Source organism: Melopsittacus undulatus, chromosome 6 (genome assembly GCF_012275295.1).
Source record: "Melopsittacus undulatus isolate bMelUnd1 chromosome 6, bMelUnd1.mat.Z, whole genome shotgun sequence".
Taxonomy (NCBI): domain Eukaryota; kingdom Metazoa; phylum Chordata; class Aves; order Psittaciformes; family Psittaculidae; genus Melopsittacus; species Melopsittacus undulatus.
This window is the reverse complement of record NC_047532.1, coordinates 64,892,219-64,909,991: the sequence shown is the minus strand read 5'-3', so window position 1 is coordinate 64,909,991 and position 17,773 is coordinate 64,892,219. Positions and strand designations below refer to the sequence as shown.

At 42.4% G+C, this 17,773-nt stretch overlaps 1 protein-coding gene across 1 annotated transcript in view; it reads left to right on the top strand.

The window, feature by feature from the left end:
• Nucleotides 1-17,355, top strand: part of DPYD (dihydropyrimidine dehydrogenase) — a 349,108-nt gene extending 331,753 nt beyond the window's left edge. Inside the window, exons 21-23 of the mRNA XM_034064349.1 lie at nt 3,065-3,208; nt 13,569-13,709; nt 16,006-17,355. Of these exons, the coding sequence (XP_033920240.1) occupies nt 3,065-3,208; nt 13,569-13,709; nt 16,006-16,176 (456 nt within the window). The 3' untranslated portion in view covers nt 16,177-17,355. The remainder of the gene's footprint in view (nt 1-3,064; nt 3,209-13,568; nt 13,710-16,005) is intronic.
• The last annotated feature ends 418 nt before the right edge of the window (nt 17,356-17,773 follow it).

Genomic DNA, 17,773 nt, shown 5'->3' with positions numbered 1-17,773 from the left:
TTAAGCACTCAACTCTTCATCAGCTATCTCAATGTGTTTTGACTTTTGCTGTCTCCAGGAACTCAGTTTGTTAAAATATTGTTTCCTATTTCGTATGGCCTTTGCCTTCAAAATGCTTGAAACCCCAGCTCTGAACAATAAGCTCTCTCATCAGCATAAGGGGAGCCATCAATAAGTCCTTCCTAAGCTCTTGAGGCTACATTTTAATGTATTATTTATTGCTATAGAAAAGATTGTTTGTTTTCAGTGCTGCTTGATGAAATTTGGCTTGGCTGCTTGGGAGCGACCAGACTTCAAACACAAAATAACCAGACCTACGTGTTCCCTTAATTATTTTAAATTCCATTTAATCAATTTCTTGATGGAAAACCAGCAATGCAGAGAGAGGAGAGAGTAAAGTTGGGTTACTAGATTAATCATCATTTAATTTCTTTTTAAAAGACAGAGAATCTACAATTTAATATAACTGAGTGCATGTCATTATGAAACATCTGAAATACGGTACTGAAGGCATTGCACACTTTGCAGATTGTCTGCTGTGCATTCCACCTATGCTAGATGAAAAATCTACATACTTCCAAGTTCGCCATAGATAGCATATGAGTCATTTTTATAGTTGGCTTTTCCCCTGTACACAAGAATGAATTCTTTTTCCACACTTTTCCTTGGATCACCTATTTCATTTCAATACACTCAGTATTTCTGTCTATAGAAATTAGGGGATTGGTCATACATGAAGAGAAAAGTAAAGGATTGATTCTGCAAAGACTTAGCTATTCTTCCCCAAGATGATCTTCGATCAGTCAAGCCATGAACAACTGTCTCCTCTACTTCTTCAGTTAAAACCTCAGCAGAATTAGCTTTGCTACCTGCTCTGAAAGTCAGCAATTCAATTCCTGGCCAGACAGGGAAGAGTCCAAAAGTGCTTTGTCATCAGGTTTCCTGCCCTCTCGAGCCCAAAGTTGTTGCCATCAGCACATAAATTATGAAGTGAAAATAGTTTCTCAGTGACACAGCTACTACTTACTCATAGCCAGAATGTATTTCTAGCTGATGCAGCCAAGCAGACATACATCAATGCTTTTAATAAGAATCTTTATGTTTTAGGTCTTTGACAAAAGTCTCTGGCTTTCTAAAAGTCATGTAAAGAATTGAGTCTTTACGTGCGTGCTTTAGAACCTATTGATTAGATTGAAATTAGGCAAATTCTTCTCCTCTTTCCTGCTTAAAATAATCCTGGGTTTGCATTCTTCCTTGACTTTGGTATGTAAGGCCACTACTTTGCTGCTCTTTGCAGTAATATCGAACGACTTATTTTAAGGCATCCTAGAGAATTCCCTCTCCAAGATCATGTATGGCAACTGCACTGAAGGAAGAGTTTGTTTGATGTCTGTAAGGATGCCCTTGAACATGACATTCAGGAACCAAGTTCCCATTGGACAGACAAAACAGGAGCCCTTTGCCAGCGGGCAGACTTAGGCTAAATCTAGATCTGGAACAGATGGGGTCTGCAACATCCTCCATGGTCTTGTGCTTTGTCTAGATGGAGGCTTTGTCCCAGAGTATGGCTTGGTCCCGACTGAAGAGGGCCTGCAGGAGGGCACCTTCTCTGAAGAGCACCATGAGACCCCCCCAGTCTTGTTCTGGCTTGAAGTTAAAGATGTGTGGAGGCAACACACGGAAGCAGGGAAGCATTCCAAACACCTCACCCTCTGACTGTGTGCTCAGAGAGCCAAAACCCTAGCAGCCAAGAAAGCTTTTATTTGTCATAACAAGAAGCTTGAGGTCCCAGGGTTGGGTATTGTGACTGACAGAGTTCATTGAGGGATTTTTCTCCTAAGGATTAGCAGGAGCGCAGGATAACCTCTTCTGGATTGACTTCATTTTAAAAAATAATCATTTCTAAATTTTTAAATAATTCCAGATTTAAAATTCACATTGAAATTCCCTCTTCAAAAATTGATAGCCACAGCAGCCCTGGATCTTGTTCAATATGCTCTTTGAGGTTGTATTATTAGCGTGAACTAATGCCAGCAACTGCTGAGGCGATGTGTCCCCTGTTACTACCTGCTAGTTTCTGGAGTACTGCAGTAGCTTCCGGGTTTAGTTTGGTGGATGAAACACTTTTTCAGAATAAGAAACTAGTTTTGGGGGAGAAAGGGCATGGTCTTTTGCATCAGGAGAAAATCCATGTTTTCTACCCTTTTCCATTACCCTAAACCTGTGATTGTGGCCCATTGTCCATGTCTACTAGGTAAGTAAAGGCTTTTTCCTTCAGGAAGCTGGACCTTCTATGACATTGTGTTCTTGGGTGAGAAATGAGTTTTGTGAGTCAGTGAAATCTTCTTCTCAAGGTCGTTTAATTGGGTTCTAGGATTAGATGTTGCAGAAAAGAATGTGAATGGGACACAGAGGTATATGAGAACAGCAGAATGTGTCACAGTTCATTTGGTGTGTGTTAGCCTTACTTTGACAGGTCATAGAATCATAGAATCATAGAATGGTTAGGGTTGGAAAGGACCTTAAGATCATCCAGTTCCAACCCCCTGCCATGGACAGGGACACTTCACACTAAACCATGCCACTCTGTTATCAGAATGCAAAATACATGTTCATAAGCTTTAAAACTAGATACAGATATATTTAGATAGCCATACAAATAGTCCATAAACACTGGTGGAACCCTTCCAAATAAACTGGTCATTTTATGATACCTTTCCATGTGCCATAAAAGTGAAGTTTTGAATTTGAATTATTTAACATGATATATTTTTATATCTAAGCAGGTATGCAGTGGGGAAATATCAGGCTGTTGGAAGCTGACCTGCAATTCAGCTCTTTTTTTGCTGTGCTGTATTAATATTTTAATATTCAATATCTATTTTTCAAGTCAGAACCTGAGGTTCATACATGATTTTTATTCACTTCAGTCTCACTGATTTCAATTCCAACTTCCCAAATAAGGACTTCAGCAAGAACTTGGGATCTTGCTCTTGGGATCGGACTCACCTTTTTGCTATACCTGCTCATTGAACATCATTGTGTGTCCTGGTTTTTGTTTCAGAAACTGCCCAGTTTTGGGCCTTACCTGGAACAACGCAAGAAGATCATAGCTGAGAACAAGCTTAAGCTGAAGGAACAGAGCGTGGCTGCTGTGCTTCCCCAGAAAAGGCATTTAATTCCTAAGAAGCCCATCCCAGCAATCAAGGTAACAAAAATACATGCTTACACATAAGAAATCATCAGCCGTCAGGCAGTTGACATGCACAGTCATTGCTAGCAGTTTGAGTTGGTTATTACTGCTTTTAAGCTTGTTAGAGGGCATCAAAGACTACTGTTTATGCAGGCTTCCTAGCTTTTAACCGAAATAGATGGGAAGTGATCTGTGATGTACACATATAGGTATTTTCCTAATGTCATTTTCAAACTGAAGATGTTCAGGCAGTGGAACAGGAACTGTAGAGCAAGGCATGGGTAATGCCTCAGGTGTTAACAGTTTTTTTCGGTTGTAATGCTACAGTCTGAGTGAGCTCAGGTTTGCATACCGGTGGATTACTTGCTATGTGCTGAGTAGCTTCCTCTCTCATGTAAGATCAATGGGAAAGGTCTGCGTTCAGTACATAGGAAAGCTGTGTCATAGGTTTTCAGACACAACTTTTAAAGCTGGAGAATATTTGTCTAAGTAGCTGATCCACTTTCTGCAATGAGTAAATGCCAAGGTGAAAAGAAACCCTGTGACCCCATCTACTGCATAATCCATACACTGGATATTTTCCCTTCCTTTAGGTGGCCAATAAATGTCAACAAATTAAACCATCATAAGCTAGTTATTCTAGGTGTTCCCTTTAGACCATACTTAAACCTCATGTCTGAATAGCCTGGAGAAGAGAAGGCTCCAGGGACACCTTAGAGCAGCCTTCCAATACCTAAAGGGGGCCTACAAGGAAGCTGGAGAGGGACTTTCTACAAGTGCTTGGAGGGCTCGGACAAGGGGTAATGGATTTAAACTGAAAGAGGGGAGATTTAAATTAGATATTAGGAAACTCTTCCCTGTGAGGGTGCTGAGGCGCTGGCACAGGGTGCCCAGAGAAGCTGTGGCTGCCCCATCCCTGGTAGTGCTCAAGGCCAGGTTGGACACAGGGGCTTGGAGCAACCTGCTCTAGTGTGAGGTGTCCCTGCGCATGGCAGGGGGTTGGAAATGGGTGAGCTTTAAGGTGCCTTCCAACCTAAACCAGTCTGGGATTCTATGAACAGGAAAGCTTAAGAAAATCAGGATTCTCATGTAGGGCCTTTCATAAAGCAATATTAAAATTGTATCTGTTGAGCTTGTTGATGGTCTTAGAATAGTTAGGTTTGGAAAGGACCTTAAGATCATCTAGTTCCAACTCCCCTGCCATGGGCAGGGACACCTCACACTAAACCATATCACCCAAGGCTTCATCCAACCTGGCCTTGAACACTACCAGGGATGGAGCATTCACAACCTCCCTGGGCAACCCATTCCAGTACCTCACCACCCTAGCAGTAAAGAATTTCTTCCTTATATCCAATCTAAACCTCTCCAGTTTAAGTTTTATCCTGTTACCCCTTGTCCTGAAACTACAGTCCCTAATGATTAGTCCCTCCCCAGCATCCCTGTAGGCCCCCTTCAGATACTGGAAGGCTGCTATGAGGTCTCCACGCAGCCTTCTCTTCTCCAGGGTGAACAGCCCCAACTTTCTCAGCCTGTCTTCATATGGGAGGTGCTCCAGTCCCCTGATCATCCTCGTGGCCTCCTCTGGACTTGTTCTAACAGTTCCATGTCCTTTTTATGTTGAGGACACCAGAACTGCACACAATACTCCAAGTGAGGTCTCACGAGAGCAGAGTAGAGGGGCAGGATCACCTCCTTCAACCTGCTGGTCATGCTCCTTTTGATGCAGCCCAGGATACGGTTGGCTTTCTGGGCTGTGAACCCACACTGAAGCCGGCTCATGTTCATTTTCTCATCGACCAACACCCCCAAGTCCTTCTCTGCAGGGCTGCTCAGAATCTCTTCTCTGCCCAACCTGTAGCTGTGCCTGGGATTGCTCTGACCCAGGTGTAGGACCGTGCACTTGGCATGGTTAAACTTCATGAGGTTGGCATCAGCCCACCTCACAAGTGTGTCAAGGTCCCTCTGAATGGCATTCCTTCCCTCTAGCGTTATCAACAGAACCACACAGCTTGGTGTCATCGGCAAACTTGCTGAGGGCACACTCAATTCCATTGTCCATGTCAGCGACAAAGATGTTAAACAAGACAGGTCCCAACACCAATCCCTGAGGGACACCACTCGTTACTGGTCTCCAGTCAGACATTGAGCTGTTGACCACAACTCTTTGAGTGCGCCCATCCAGCCAGTTCTTTATCCACTGAATGGTCCATCTATCAGATTGATGTCTCTCCAATTAAGAGACAAGGATGTCATGTGGGACAGTGTCGAATGCTTTGCACAAGTCCAGGTAGATGACATAAAGCACAGTATGAGCAATGGCTCACAATAACACATCATTCCCAAGGGAATTTTGCAGTTTACCAACACATGCAGTATTCCAAACTGCAAAACCAGTCAAGGAGAAGCATTGAGTCATCTCCCTGTTGAAGTTAAGCAGTTTGCCACTTCTATAGGCCTCTCAGTATTCTGGAGTGCTTATGATGGTTTATGGCACCCAAAAATCACTCCCCTCCTCTTGTGCTGAAGGCCTCTTCTTTCTGTATGCACAAAGTTCCAAAGAACAGTGAACTATTTCATTTTTGCCCACTTGTTCAAAGCCTCCTTGACCTCAGAGCTTTTGTGGTTCTGTTCTCTTTGGAGAGAGAGGATTGATGGAGGCAAAAAGAGAAAGGAGAAGCAACAGCCAATAACTGCATTTTCAATGAGATCACTTGCTTCTGAAAAGCAAAAACTGATACCATCCAAAAGCAAACAAACTGAATGGAGGAAAAAGTGTAGCAAGAGGCCAAATCAGACCTAAAGACTTGAAAAAGCCATAACTGAAAAGTTGAGATTAATAATTGATCAAGCCTAACTCCAGGTACAAAAGCAAAAAAGAACCAAGTAGTCGGAGAGACATTAAAAAACAAAGAGGCCCTGCTGCAGGGAGGATGAAAATTAATTCCCCCAAATAAAAACTTGGATTTATGCTGAATACTTTTTTGTGATGTCTGTGGGGAGCTTCTCAGCCAAAGGAATCGGATTAGCATCTTCCTCACCCCTTCAATTAAAAGAGACTGAAAAAGACTGAAGCAATTAGAAGAAGGTAGGAAACACCAAGGCCAACTCTTGACAATCTTTCAGTCTGACCATTCCTTAGGCAGGAGTGCTTTAACCAGCATGAGAAAAGCAGCAATGAGAGATGCTGTATTGGGTTTGCAAGGAAGATTTGGGGAGTGGTGGCTTCTGTGAGAAGGTAGATGCTTGCAGTGAGCTGTTATCCCATGGGAAGCCTGTGCTGGAGCAGGTTTGCTGGCAGGAGCTGGGACCCGATGTGGGACCCATCCTGGAGCAGCCTGTTCCTGAAGGGCTGCCCCCCATGGAAGCAGTTCATGAAGAACTGCAGCACATGGGAAGGACTCATGGAGAAATCCATGGAAGACTGTCTGCCATGGGAGGCATCACACTGGAGATGGGAGGAGTGTGAGGAATCCTGTCCCAGGGAGGAAGGAGCCTCAGAGCTTCTTCACTTTCCAGCTGAGAAAAGGGAGTGATAGTGCATCTTTGATGGGCACTTAGCATCCAGCCTGGGTCACCCCACCACAGATGCCCACTAAGAAATAGGAAAATACATGGATTTTTCTTGGAATAGGGATCTTGCCCCAACAAAGGGAGGTTTTAATAAAGTTTATCATTAATAGATCCATTTATTATCCTGTTGTGGAGAAAAACTGCTAGGAAGATCCAGGACATTCATTAAGGAAGCTGAATGAAGCTTAATGAATAAAGGTGACTTATCTGATCCCCTTCCCTGATCAGGAATTCTCCACAGAGGGAAGCAGAGGAGCTCAGACCTGAGTGGTGTATTTGTAACTAAGAAGTATTCACACTTGGAATTACAAATCCCAGACCATCTCCAAGCAGTTCTATCTTGGCTGACCCTCCAGGACAGAGAAGAGGATCCATCCTGTCATCCAGATATCAGACTAGGTGGGAAAGGTCAGCTCTTAGAGCTAGTCCCAGGCTAACTCCAGTTCTCTGGAGCAGTGAGGATATACAAAAGCTGATGGGATCTGAGGAATATCTGCCCTTGGAAGAGCTATGACCCCTGCCTTGGCTGCTTGTGGTTTTGGAGAGTTGCTGCAAATTCCTGCCCAGAACTCCCTCATCTGCCTGCTCGGCTGTTGGTTGGTGATATGTAAATTCCAACATTTGTTTCCATTCCACATGCTGCCAACCCGCCTTTTTTCATAGGTTTCAAAGCCCTCTGCAATTATCCCAAATCTAATTTAATTTTTGGATGGCTTCTCCCGTGGCTTTTCTCTTTATTCTCCCTATTTCTCACTATTAATTGGAACCGTGTGCTTGGGTATGCAGCCGAGTGGGTTCTCTTTTCACTTACCAGCAGTTTTACCATATGCGGATCTTCTCAGTTGCATTTTTGTACAGCTCCCACACATGTATTTGCCTGCCTCAGGTAACCTCTATATTACTTTAATTGCTTTCCTTATAGATTTCTGTGTTTTTTTTTCCCTACAGATTCAGTTCATTGTCCTCCAGGGTTTATACCATAATATTCAGTCACCATTTACCTGCTTATTTTGCTTCTTCCTTTCTCCACAATTCTTGCTTGCCCTGTGTGGCAGTTCAACCACTCTGACATAGCTCTGTCAGCTTAGCTAGGACATGATGTGTTCTTCCACACATTGGGAAAACATCCATAGATGCCTTCAAGCTGAAGTTCCTTATGTTTGAACTACTTTTCACCCTTGTGTGTACCGATGCGTTGACATGGTGTTTCACACATACACATATGCAAGTCTTTATATGCTGATGTCATAAGCCCCTAGCTGGAAGCTGGCACCTTGGGAGGCATCAAGCCACATTTAGTCCAGTGTTGTGCTTAGTATGTAAAATCCTCTTGAGAGGTAGGGTATACTGATCTAGATGCAGCACTAACAGTGTTCCATTTGGATCCTTCCTCAATACAAACAGTGTCAGCTTGTGCTCACCTGCCTGCAATACTGTAGTCTTCATTGTAAACATGGAGCTGTTGCATATTCCAGGTGGGACTATGCATGTGTCTCCCATAATTTATGGGACTCTGAATCTGCTTATCCCAAGCATTTGCTCCATAGTGAATCACAGCAATAACCTCTCCTGCAATAGCCCACAATGATCCCTTCTCTATCACAGTACCTCAGAGAACATAAGCAAATTTAAGTTACTCTTCAAAGGTGGGAAGAAATCTTAGAGACCGAATGGAATAGGATGGAATAGAGTAATTTCAGTTGGAAGGGACCAACAGTGATCACCAAGTCCAAATGCCTGACCACTTCAGGGCCTACCAGAAGTTAAAGCACATTACTAAAGGCATTGTTCAAATGCCTCTTCAACACTAACAGGCTTACGGCTTCAACCAGCTTTCTAAGAAGCCCATTCCAGTGTTTGACCACTCTTGGAAATGTTTTCTAATGTCCAGTCTAAATCTCCCCTGGTGCAGCTTTGAACCATTCCCACATTTCCTATCACCAGTTACCAGGGAGAAAAGCTCAACACCTCCCTCCTCACTCTGTCCCCTTAGGAAGCTGTAGAGAGCAATGAGGTTATCCCTCAGCATCCCTTTCTCCACACTAGACAAGCCCACAATCCTCACAGGACTTTCCTTCCAGCCCTTTTACCAGGTTTCATGCCCTCCTCTGAATCTTCTTAACCTGTGGCATCAGAATTACACACAGTGCTCAAGGTGAGGCTGCACCAATGCTGAATACAGAAGGACAATCACCTCTGTAAGGTGGAAGGCAGGTATCTCCCTGATGGAGATAAACACCAGGACAGAGAGTCATTTACTTTCTTTGCAATGTTTCATCCTATTTCCATGCTCTGTCTGTATCCTAATGAGGTCACTTCTGCACACTCCCTTGTTCTTTTATAACCTATTGAATCCTGAGAACTGCCCAAACACCCCATAAATAACAATGAACAGAGTACCTGGGATCAAGCACACTATAGAGATGTCATGTGCTTTGTTAGGAGGTTTTTGCATTACTTGATAGTGAATCAGCTTCAGTATTTGTCTCATGGTCAGTGATCCCTTGGAGATGCGTCATCTCTATGGTCTTTTAGTGTGGTCTGCATGGCAATGGACATAGCCAGTCTACCAGGAGCCAAACCTGAACCCTGAGTTGTATTTATGAAGAGAGGTTTGGTAATGTGATGGCTAATAAAAAGCTAATTGCCCTAAAATATTTGATAAATTCACATTAAAAATGCAGCTATAGTAATAAAAATAGCATTGTAAACATAATATCCTACAGAACAGATCTGTTTCTTATGTACACTGAAACCCACATCTGCCTGGGTTAGTGACAGGTATCATTAGTAACATAAAAACTGCTCTGATTCTGCTCTGGTTGTCTCCACAGTGACTCAATTCCTTGCCAGTTCCACTTGCAGGCCTAAATTCCTCTTCCAGTTCATCCAGAATGGTTTTGTTGTGAAGAGGAAGACAGCACAGCAGTCATATAGAAGTCCCTGAGGTTGCAAAGGGGTAACTTAGGACAAAATTGAACTTCCAGCTTTGTTATTTTAAGTCTGTTTTTTAATTGCTTCTGGTAATATGTAAGCAAGGCAGAACACAGCTTGACTTGCAGAACCTGGCTTCTGCTGGCAGGTTGGCTGTTGGCTTCTGTTGGCACTTGGCAACAAACCCCATTCTACTGTAAACAGTGCAAATTTGATGCAGAGCCCATTGAGATACACCAACTGTGGCGTCCCAGAGTGCCGGTTTAGACAGTTGCTTTTTTGGAAAGAAAGCACTTTAAAAAGGGAAAGCTCATTATTTCTTGCTGCACTGGGTATTTTGTTCCAAACGCTTATGATTTGATGGAAACAAGAAGCTCTGAGGTAGCTTGAGATGCTGTAAAAGAGTGCACCTGCAGAACATCTTTTAAGTAAAGTACCATTGCCTTTTTAGTCAATAAAGCCTTGAAACTTTGCAAATGACTCAGGATACAGTTTTTACTTGAGAGAAAGAAGTGATGAAAAGACACAACACCCAGAAGTATAAATGAGCAGTAAATCATTGACACAGCCTTACAAAATCCCTTTCAGGCCTCTCGAATGCCATCATCCTTTCTACTTGGGATTCTGAGTCCTCAAAAGTGTATTTTGTGTGCTGTGAGCAATGAGACTTGGTTACACATTCAGAAATCACCATGTCATATGCATTGGGTTTGTTATTCCCTTTCTAAGTTTGTAGCTCGAAAAGTGTATTTTGGTCATGTTCTTCTGAGCAACCATTTCCTGAGCTATCTAATGCTATCCTAAATCTTAGACTCTCTCCTTCCTGTTTCCCAGCTGTTTCTCTGGAAGGCCATTACCCAATTCACTCCTTTCCCATTTAAAAAGCCTTTTCTAATTCCCAGCTTTAAATTGCTTCCTGGCTGGTTTATAATCCTATGCTCTTGTGCCAATATTGTCTTTTAACAGCTCTTTTCCATCCCTGATTTACATATAAGCAGACGTCATATTCCTGCTCCGCTTTCATCTTCCTAGGCTAAACATCTTTTTGTCTTCTCTCTTAAGCAAGGTCCTCCATCCCATGATTGTCCGAGTAGCCCAACTCTGCAACATCCAAACAATGGTTCAGGAATACATATGTGAATCCAAAACCTCCCTGAGAAAATCATTAGTTACCTCTTCTATTTAAACCTCTGCTTTTGTTAGATTAAAAAGCCCTTCACTATCAGGAATCCCCCCCATATTCATGCTTTTACAACATGAGCAGGCAGTGGAAAACTACTTCATTGTACGTTGTACAGGTTTTACATCATTTCTTCAGAACACAGAGCAGTACTTGCAGGGGACACGTGCATTTGTGACATACAATGGAACAGTTAAGGGTTATATACACAGAAGAGAGGCATGTAGGATACTTAGTGTTGCTGAGGGGCAGCAGGTCACACAAAGACACATGTATTTTGAAACCTGCAGCTGGTACAAGCCTACGTGAGGCTTGAAATAAGCTGGGGCTGAATTCTACAACTGCAGTTTTTCGACTGATGCAGAAGACTGCAGAAACATGGAAACTGCTGAGCAATTCCCAGTAAATCCATGAACTTTTCTGAGAGAGACATAGGAATGAAAAGAGATGGGAATGAAAAGAGCAGTTCCTAAGATATCCCATATGATTTAGTTACTATAAGCTCAGCAGTGGAGGCAGAGTGAAGGGCTGTGTGTTCAAGTCTAGTCGTTTGCAATCCTGAAGTACGAAGTATTATCTGAAACCCTTTCATAGTAGTTAATTGACCTTTTACAGTCCTTTAAGCAAACAGATTTCCCTTCAAATTTGCAGTGAATTTGGACCATGCACATAATCAGCTTGCACAGCTCTATTGATGAGTGCTAAGTCATTAAGCTGTGATAACTTGCTCACTTACAGTCATCTGTCCACACTCATCATGCTGCCTTTAGCAACATGCCATAGCTGTTTTATGCTGGAAGAGCATTAATGTTCTCTACATGTTGCTGAGAAGAACTGGAAGGCTTTTAACATTCAATGAGTGCAACCAAGGTATTTCACATGTCAGCAACGTAGGGGTTTTGGCAGACAGAAAGCATTTTGAATGGTTTTGGAACAAGAAAACAGTGCAGTTCCTGTCCTTCTTCCTGGGCTTAGGATATGGTTGAATTTCCTACCTCAACAGTGATTAAGAGCAACTTCATAGAGGCTAAAACTAATAAAAAGCTACAACTTCATTTACTTCATGTAGCAGAGTTTTCCTTTAGAGCTAACATTGATAAAGCCATATTACCCTATTGGCATAGGGGTGCTTAGTTTGTTTGAAAGTAAGGCTGTCCAAAATATGCAATGCAAACTTAAGTTACTGTAATCCAATTCTGCTGCAGTGAGAACTCGATACACTATATAGAGCGTTGTATGCAATTAGAAGTGATAGAGGTTAAATATAGCATACTATCACATACTTAAAATGGTAGCTATTCATTTCATGGTAGGACTGATAGGAACAAGGTCAGTATTGCTTCTTCAAAAGCATTGACAAACAGAATGCAAAAAGGAATCCTTATCATGTTTCTTGGCTATGCAAGACCAAAACACTCTGAAGCTTTATGAATTCTGGGCAGATTTCTCTGTCTCATATTTGGCTTGATCTTGAGCATTTTTCAATTGATTCGGATCAAAATCATCATGGTTTGTTACAGTAGAATGGCTTTGAAGCCAGTTCTACTCTCCTATCACTCAATGAGATTTCTTTAATACTTAACATAGCCGTTGTTGCATCACATCACCATTTACTGAGCCCAGCTTTATCTTAACAATGTAAAATCTTGCACAGAAAATCGAGCTTGTTTTGCAGCATGGGAACTGTTGTAGAAGCAACTCACAAAATATCCAGGCAACCAGTACTGTGCCGTAGAGTGAATCTCTTAAAATCATAGAATCATAGAATGCTTTCGGTTGGAAAGGACATTGCGATCATCCAGTTCCAACCCCCCTGGAAAGGATTTGCATCAGGTAGGTCATGTTCATCACCTGAGCTCTACTTCCACAAGTTAAACTGTTTTAACTGAGGAGTAGCTGTTGTCCAAAGGATGTGGGACTTGTCCCATCTCTACCATTGACTCAGTGAAGCTGAACTGCCACTAAACTCTGCAGTTTCCCTCGATGCAAAGAGGAAATGGTTTGCATCAGGTAGGTCCCCAACAACTTCTTTTAGAGGAGATGTCTTTTCCCCTTGGTATGTACTCATAGGCTGTCTGCAGCACACATTAAGGTTGATGCCACAGATTCTTCTGTGTAAAGTTAGAAGAACTGAATCAAGACTTGCAGGATGAGACCCACAACTTGCTTCTGTACAATATGTTCAATAAACTGATGATGGTGTCATTTGTGCATCTTACTAAAGAGTGTAAGCAGTTGTTCGGTCAATTTACTTGATAATGCCCCTTTCTTTTCTTGATGTGAGTTCTTAAATCTGTGCTAATGAGAAATGACTAGGGATGATCTGATCGTTTGTAGCATGTCACTCCTGTTTAGTGCTCCATTTTGTTCCTTGACGTTTCACATAATCATGGCAAAACAGTAGCCAAAATATAGTACTCAATGTGTAACGTATTTGTGGAATGTATTTGTAGACAAATATATACTCCCAGTGCTGCCTAATCTGAAAATGTGCCTGTATTCTACATATTTTACAGGAGGCATGAGGATCTGCAACTTGGAAACTTATAAGAGAGATCCTGAACATTATTCCAATGCATGGTCAAATCTTCCCTATCAGTACGAGCAGCTATAGAAGTCCTGTGCAGCTATAGAAACTGCTTAGGTATCTTCTGAGTGAGTCAATAATGTCTCTTTTTTTTCCCCCAGGATGTAATCGGAAAAGCACTGCAGTATATTGGAACATATGGTGAGCTCTCCAACACGGAGCAAGTCGTGGCTCTGATTGACGAGGAAATGTGCATCAACTGTGGCAAATGTTACATGACCTGTAATGATTCTGGCTACCAGGTAGGAGCACAGCTGTAATTAAGCAGAGAGGCAGGAGGAGTTATCTTTCTACTGCTGGGAAGAAAGAATCCACCTTCTGTTAATGAGCAGGTGGCAAAAACAGATGTATGGAATATTGGATTGGAAGCCCAGCGTGCTCCCAGGCCCTGCCCGAGCTGTTTGCATGGTGGTGAGAACATCACCCAGCATGGATTCCTCTGGAAGGCTATGCTGAATGTACCTCTCTAGGTCACCCTCCCAGTCTCTCCACCCTGGTGGATTCTGTGGTGAGAGTAGCAGGATGAAGTCTGCAGGATTTTGAGCTGAGGCTCCTGTTTGCACCAATATTTCTTTGATAAAATAAGTTGTACAGAACATATCTCCTTGGCATTCCTTGCTTGGTCCACCAAAGCTGATGTCTGCAGTCATGCAGACTGGAGTGTTCTGCAGTGAAAAGGGCAGTACAGGAAGGCTCAGGTTCTTTTGGAAAACCAAAACTCCCCTCTAGCATAACCTCCGTTATTGCAGTAAGCACTAAGTTTTACATTAACTTTTCCATTCATCGCAGTTCCCATATAGTTTGTCCGAAACAAATACTTTAACACCATGACCTTAATTAATTAATTAGCCTTAATTCCCTCTAAACAATAGTAGGCCTGGTGAATTTGACTACATACAGTCAAAGGAAGAAATCTTCCCTTTTAAAATCAACTCCTGCAATTAAAACAAGTGTGTCAGGGCTAAGGTAGGTGTGTTTTTTTCCACTGATACGAGAAAGTTAATGCTGCATTTGTACCAAATGAGATTACTACGATAGCCTTTTAACTGTGTACATTTCTTGTAGTCTGCACATCTTCTCCTTCCGTCAGATTTCCCAGGGAAGAGGAGGATACAGCCCTTGCAGAGCAAAAGACTGCATTTATACTTGATACAACTTTCTTTTCATACTAGGAAAAAAACAAGCACAAAAAGAAGCCAAGTTTAAAAGCCCAGGAGGCTTTCTAAGCACAAAAACCCCATGTTTTTTCTTTAATTAATGAAATTGAAATGAATTGCAAAGAAATCCTTAATTGCAAAGAACTCGCACATTATAACATGTGCTTTATGCTTCTCTTTGTTTCAGAAATACCCATGCTGCTCTCCAGAGCTATCACCTTGTGTCACTCGAGTAGAAAAGCTTTCCTTAATTTCAACTTGGCGCTGGTGTCTTGATTTCCTCTCCCTCTTTGAACTCCTTTTCAAGATGTGTGGTGTTGTTGGGGAGAGAGGAAGAAGCCCTTAAATACTCAGAAACCAAAGCTCTCTTTGTGCTCAAGCTAAAGTAAAACTTGTAGATTCAGGACAGTTAGTACCTATTGCATGCCCTGTGCTGGTTGCTACAGCAACTTCTGTGCTTTCCTGGTAGTGAAACCCCAAAGCCACAAATCTGCCTTTGGAGCCAACCTGCAGCATCACCTTGTACCTCCCGTCTCCTCCCTGCCTCCTCCAGTTGCGGCAGTGGTGATGGAGGTTTGCTAAGGCACCACTTGCTTGCAGAGAAGTGAGAATTCAGCTTTCAGGCCTGATTTTTTCCTTCCTAAAACTCTTGAAAGTAGATATTCAGTGGGGGTTTTGTATTCCTCACTTTTCTAGGCTGGCTTGCTTAGATACCAAAGCTTTTGCAGTTGCATGGTGCTTTTGGTTTTGCTTTTAATTGCCATTTCCATTATACCAGGAGCTTATTTCATCGCAACTGCGATTGTCATTTCACATTCAAATACACTTATCACCCTAACTGGTAATGAGGATTCACTGTATGGAGACTAAAGCAAGCTCTGCCTGCCCAAAACTCAGATACCCCCTTCAAAGATGTGCAAAGGAAAACAGTCATGTGAGGCACTGTGTGCTGTGTTTTTCTCTATTGTTTATTACATTAGATTGTTTATGCTGTGCTGAGTATTGAAGTCAAAAGAACACATTGTGCTGAGGCCATCCAGGCATGATCTGGTGTCTCCTCTGAACCCATAATCCTGGTGAATTGCTATCTTAGGACATATTTCCATCCCTCTGGGGTTTTAGCATTGTGGGCCATACTCCTCCTTTTGTAACCACTCCTTGTGAGCTTTTGCTGAGGTATAATTTGACCCCTATTTCTAGCTTTAAAGTGTCAGTGGGGTGGGGACGGGGCTGTTTTGTTCCCTGCAAGTCGAACAGTTGCTATAGCCGCAGTGCAGCATTACACCAAGATGTCTCCAAGTGCTGCAGCAGCAGCTAAAATGGGAGCAATTGTGACCTTTTCTTGTGAGCCCTATCAATAAATGTTTATTCCTGTTCCCAGGCTATCCAGTTTGATCCCGAAACCCATGTGCCTGTGGTTACTGACAGCTGTACAGGCTGCACCCTGTGTCTCAGCGTCTGCCCCGTTATCGACTGCATCCGCATGGTTTCCAGGACAACACCCTACGAACCAAAGCGCGGGCTGCCCTTAGCCGTGAACCCCGTGTGTTGAGGTGCTCAGCTCAACTTTACACTTGTTTGATGCGATTGATTTGCTTCCTAATTAGGCCTTGAAAATCTACTCTTATAAAAACATATCACATTGATAGCTGTCCGGATGAGCGCCGTGTTTTCCCATTGCTATGCTTTACAACAGTTAAGGTTTGAAATCACAGTTAGCGGTGGCTGTCATTGCGCACTGGTTTAAGTACGACTTTTCCTTATGGTTCATGCCATAATTTCACAATTCCTCTTGAATCTCTGTGTGTTTTCTGGCTCTAAACATCATAAAGAAAGCCTTCTGAATGAACTACAAATCAATGGGTGAGCTGACTGTTTTCAAGGAGGCATTTTGTAATTACACATTGCATTTAGCTTTAAAAGAGTTTCCTAGAAGATGTAATTAACTACATAGCATTCAAACAAAGCAACGTGGCTTCTATTTTTCTATGGGAAGAAATGAGAGCTTAAAACAGGATTTAAGAACTGGATTAATCACTTTCAACTACTCCAGCATATGGTAGCGTGTTTTTATAATCCTTTCTAATTCTTCACACTAGTCACTTTATAGACTAAATTTGCTGTGCACTGACACGTGCTGGACTCCTTAGATATGTGTCTTGCCTGGGTAGCTTGAAAGTCACTTTTCTCCCGATCACAGCATCCCTCTATAACCAGTTAAACCAGCTTCTGATGGAGTCCAGGTTGCATTGCAGGATTCTGAGATGTGACAGCGTGGTTTTGCTCTGAGCTCATCCTCTAAATACCTTTTTAATCGTGCCAGTTAATGCTCCAGAATGTACATGTTCCAGGTCAGGGATCTGATTACGTGCAAATGGAATGCACGCCCTGCAGACTGCCTTTGCCAAATGCAGACACATGGGGCACACTGGCAGGATGATGATTCCCCCCAGTGCCAATTCTTCATACTTCTGTGTGGGTATAATAGTTTCACAACCCAAAAGAAACACAGATTTGTCTGTCTTGCTAAACAATAACTCAGTTTTAATCCGTTTTGCATTTGCTGTAGGAACTTCCTAATATGAATGTATTGCTGTCTGCTTTACTCCATTGAAGACTATAAAGCCTTTAGTTTCATCATAATAATGAATGATCTAACAGTTCCATTTGTTATACCCTATATTGTGATCACCAAAAGCTTTGATTAAAAATACACCCTGACTTTTAAATTGTGCACATAATCATAAATAAATGATAAAGGAACTTGGGTTTGTTTCGGGCTTCGTTTTTCCATTTACCAAACAGTTTTATTCTTGATCCCTAACATTCGCTCCAGGAACCATTAATGAGTTAATTCATGTGTACATTAGTCCATTAATTGCCTACAGAATACAACATGCTCTTTGCCCCTCTGGCACCGCCTTTGGCTCTCTTCCTTTTGCATCCTTTCCCCACTCGCACACACTTCATGCACACATGTGTACACTCCAATGTTTTCAAGTGTCATTTCATTTAGCATCCTTGCTCCACCAACACTGTTTTGCTGACACTTTGGGCTTGCTTGATGAGATCCCTTGGCAGGCTCAAGCCCCGTGTCTCCACTAATAGCTTTCTCTTCAGCCTTTAATGTTTCTCTTCATCATTGTGGG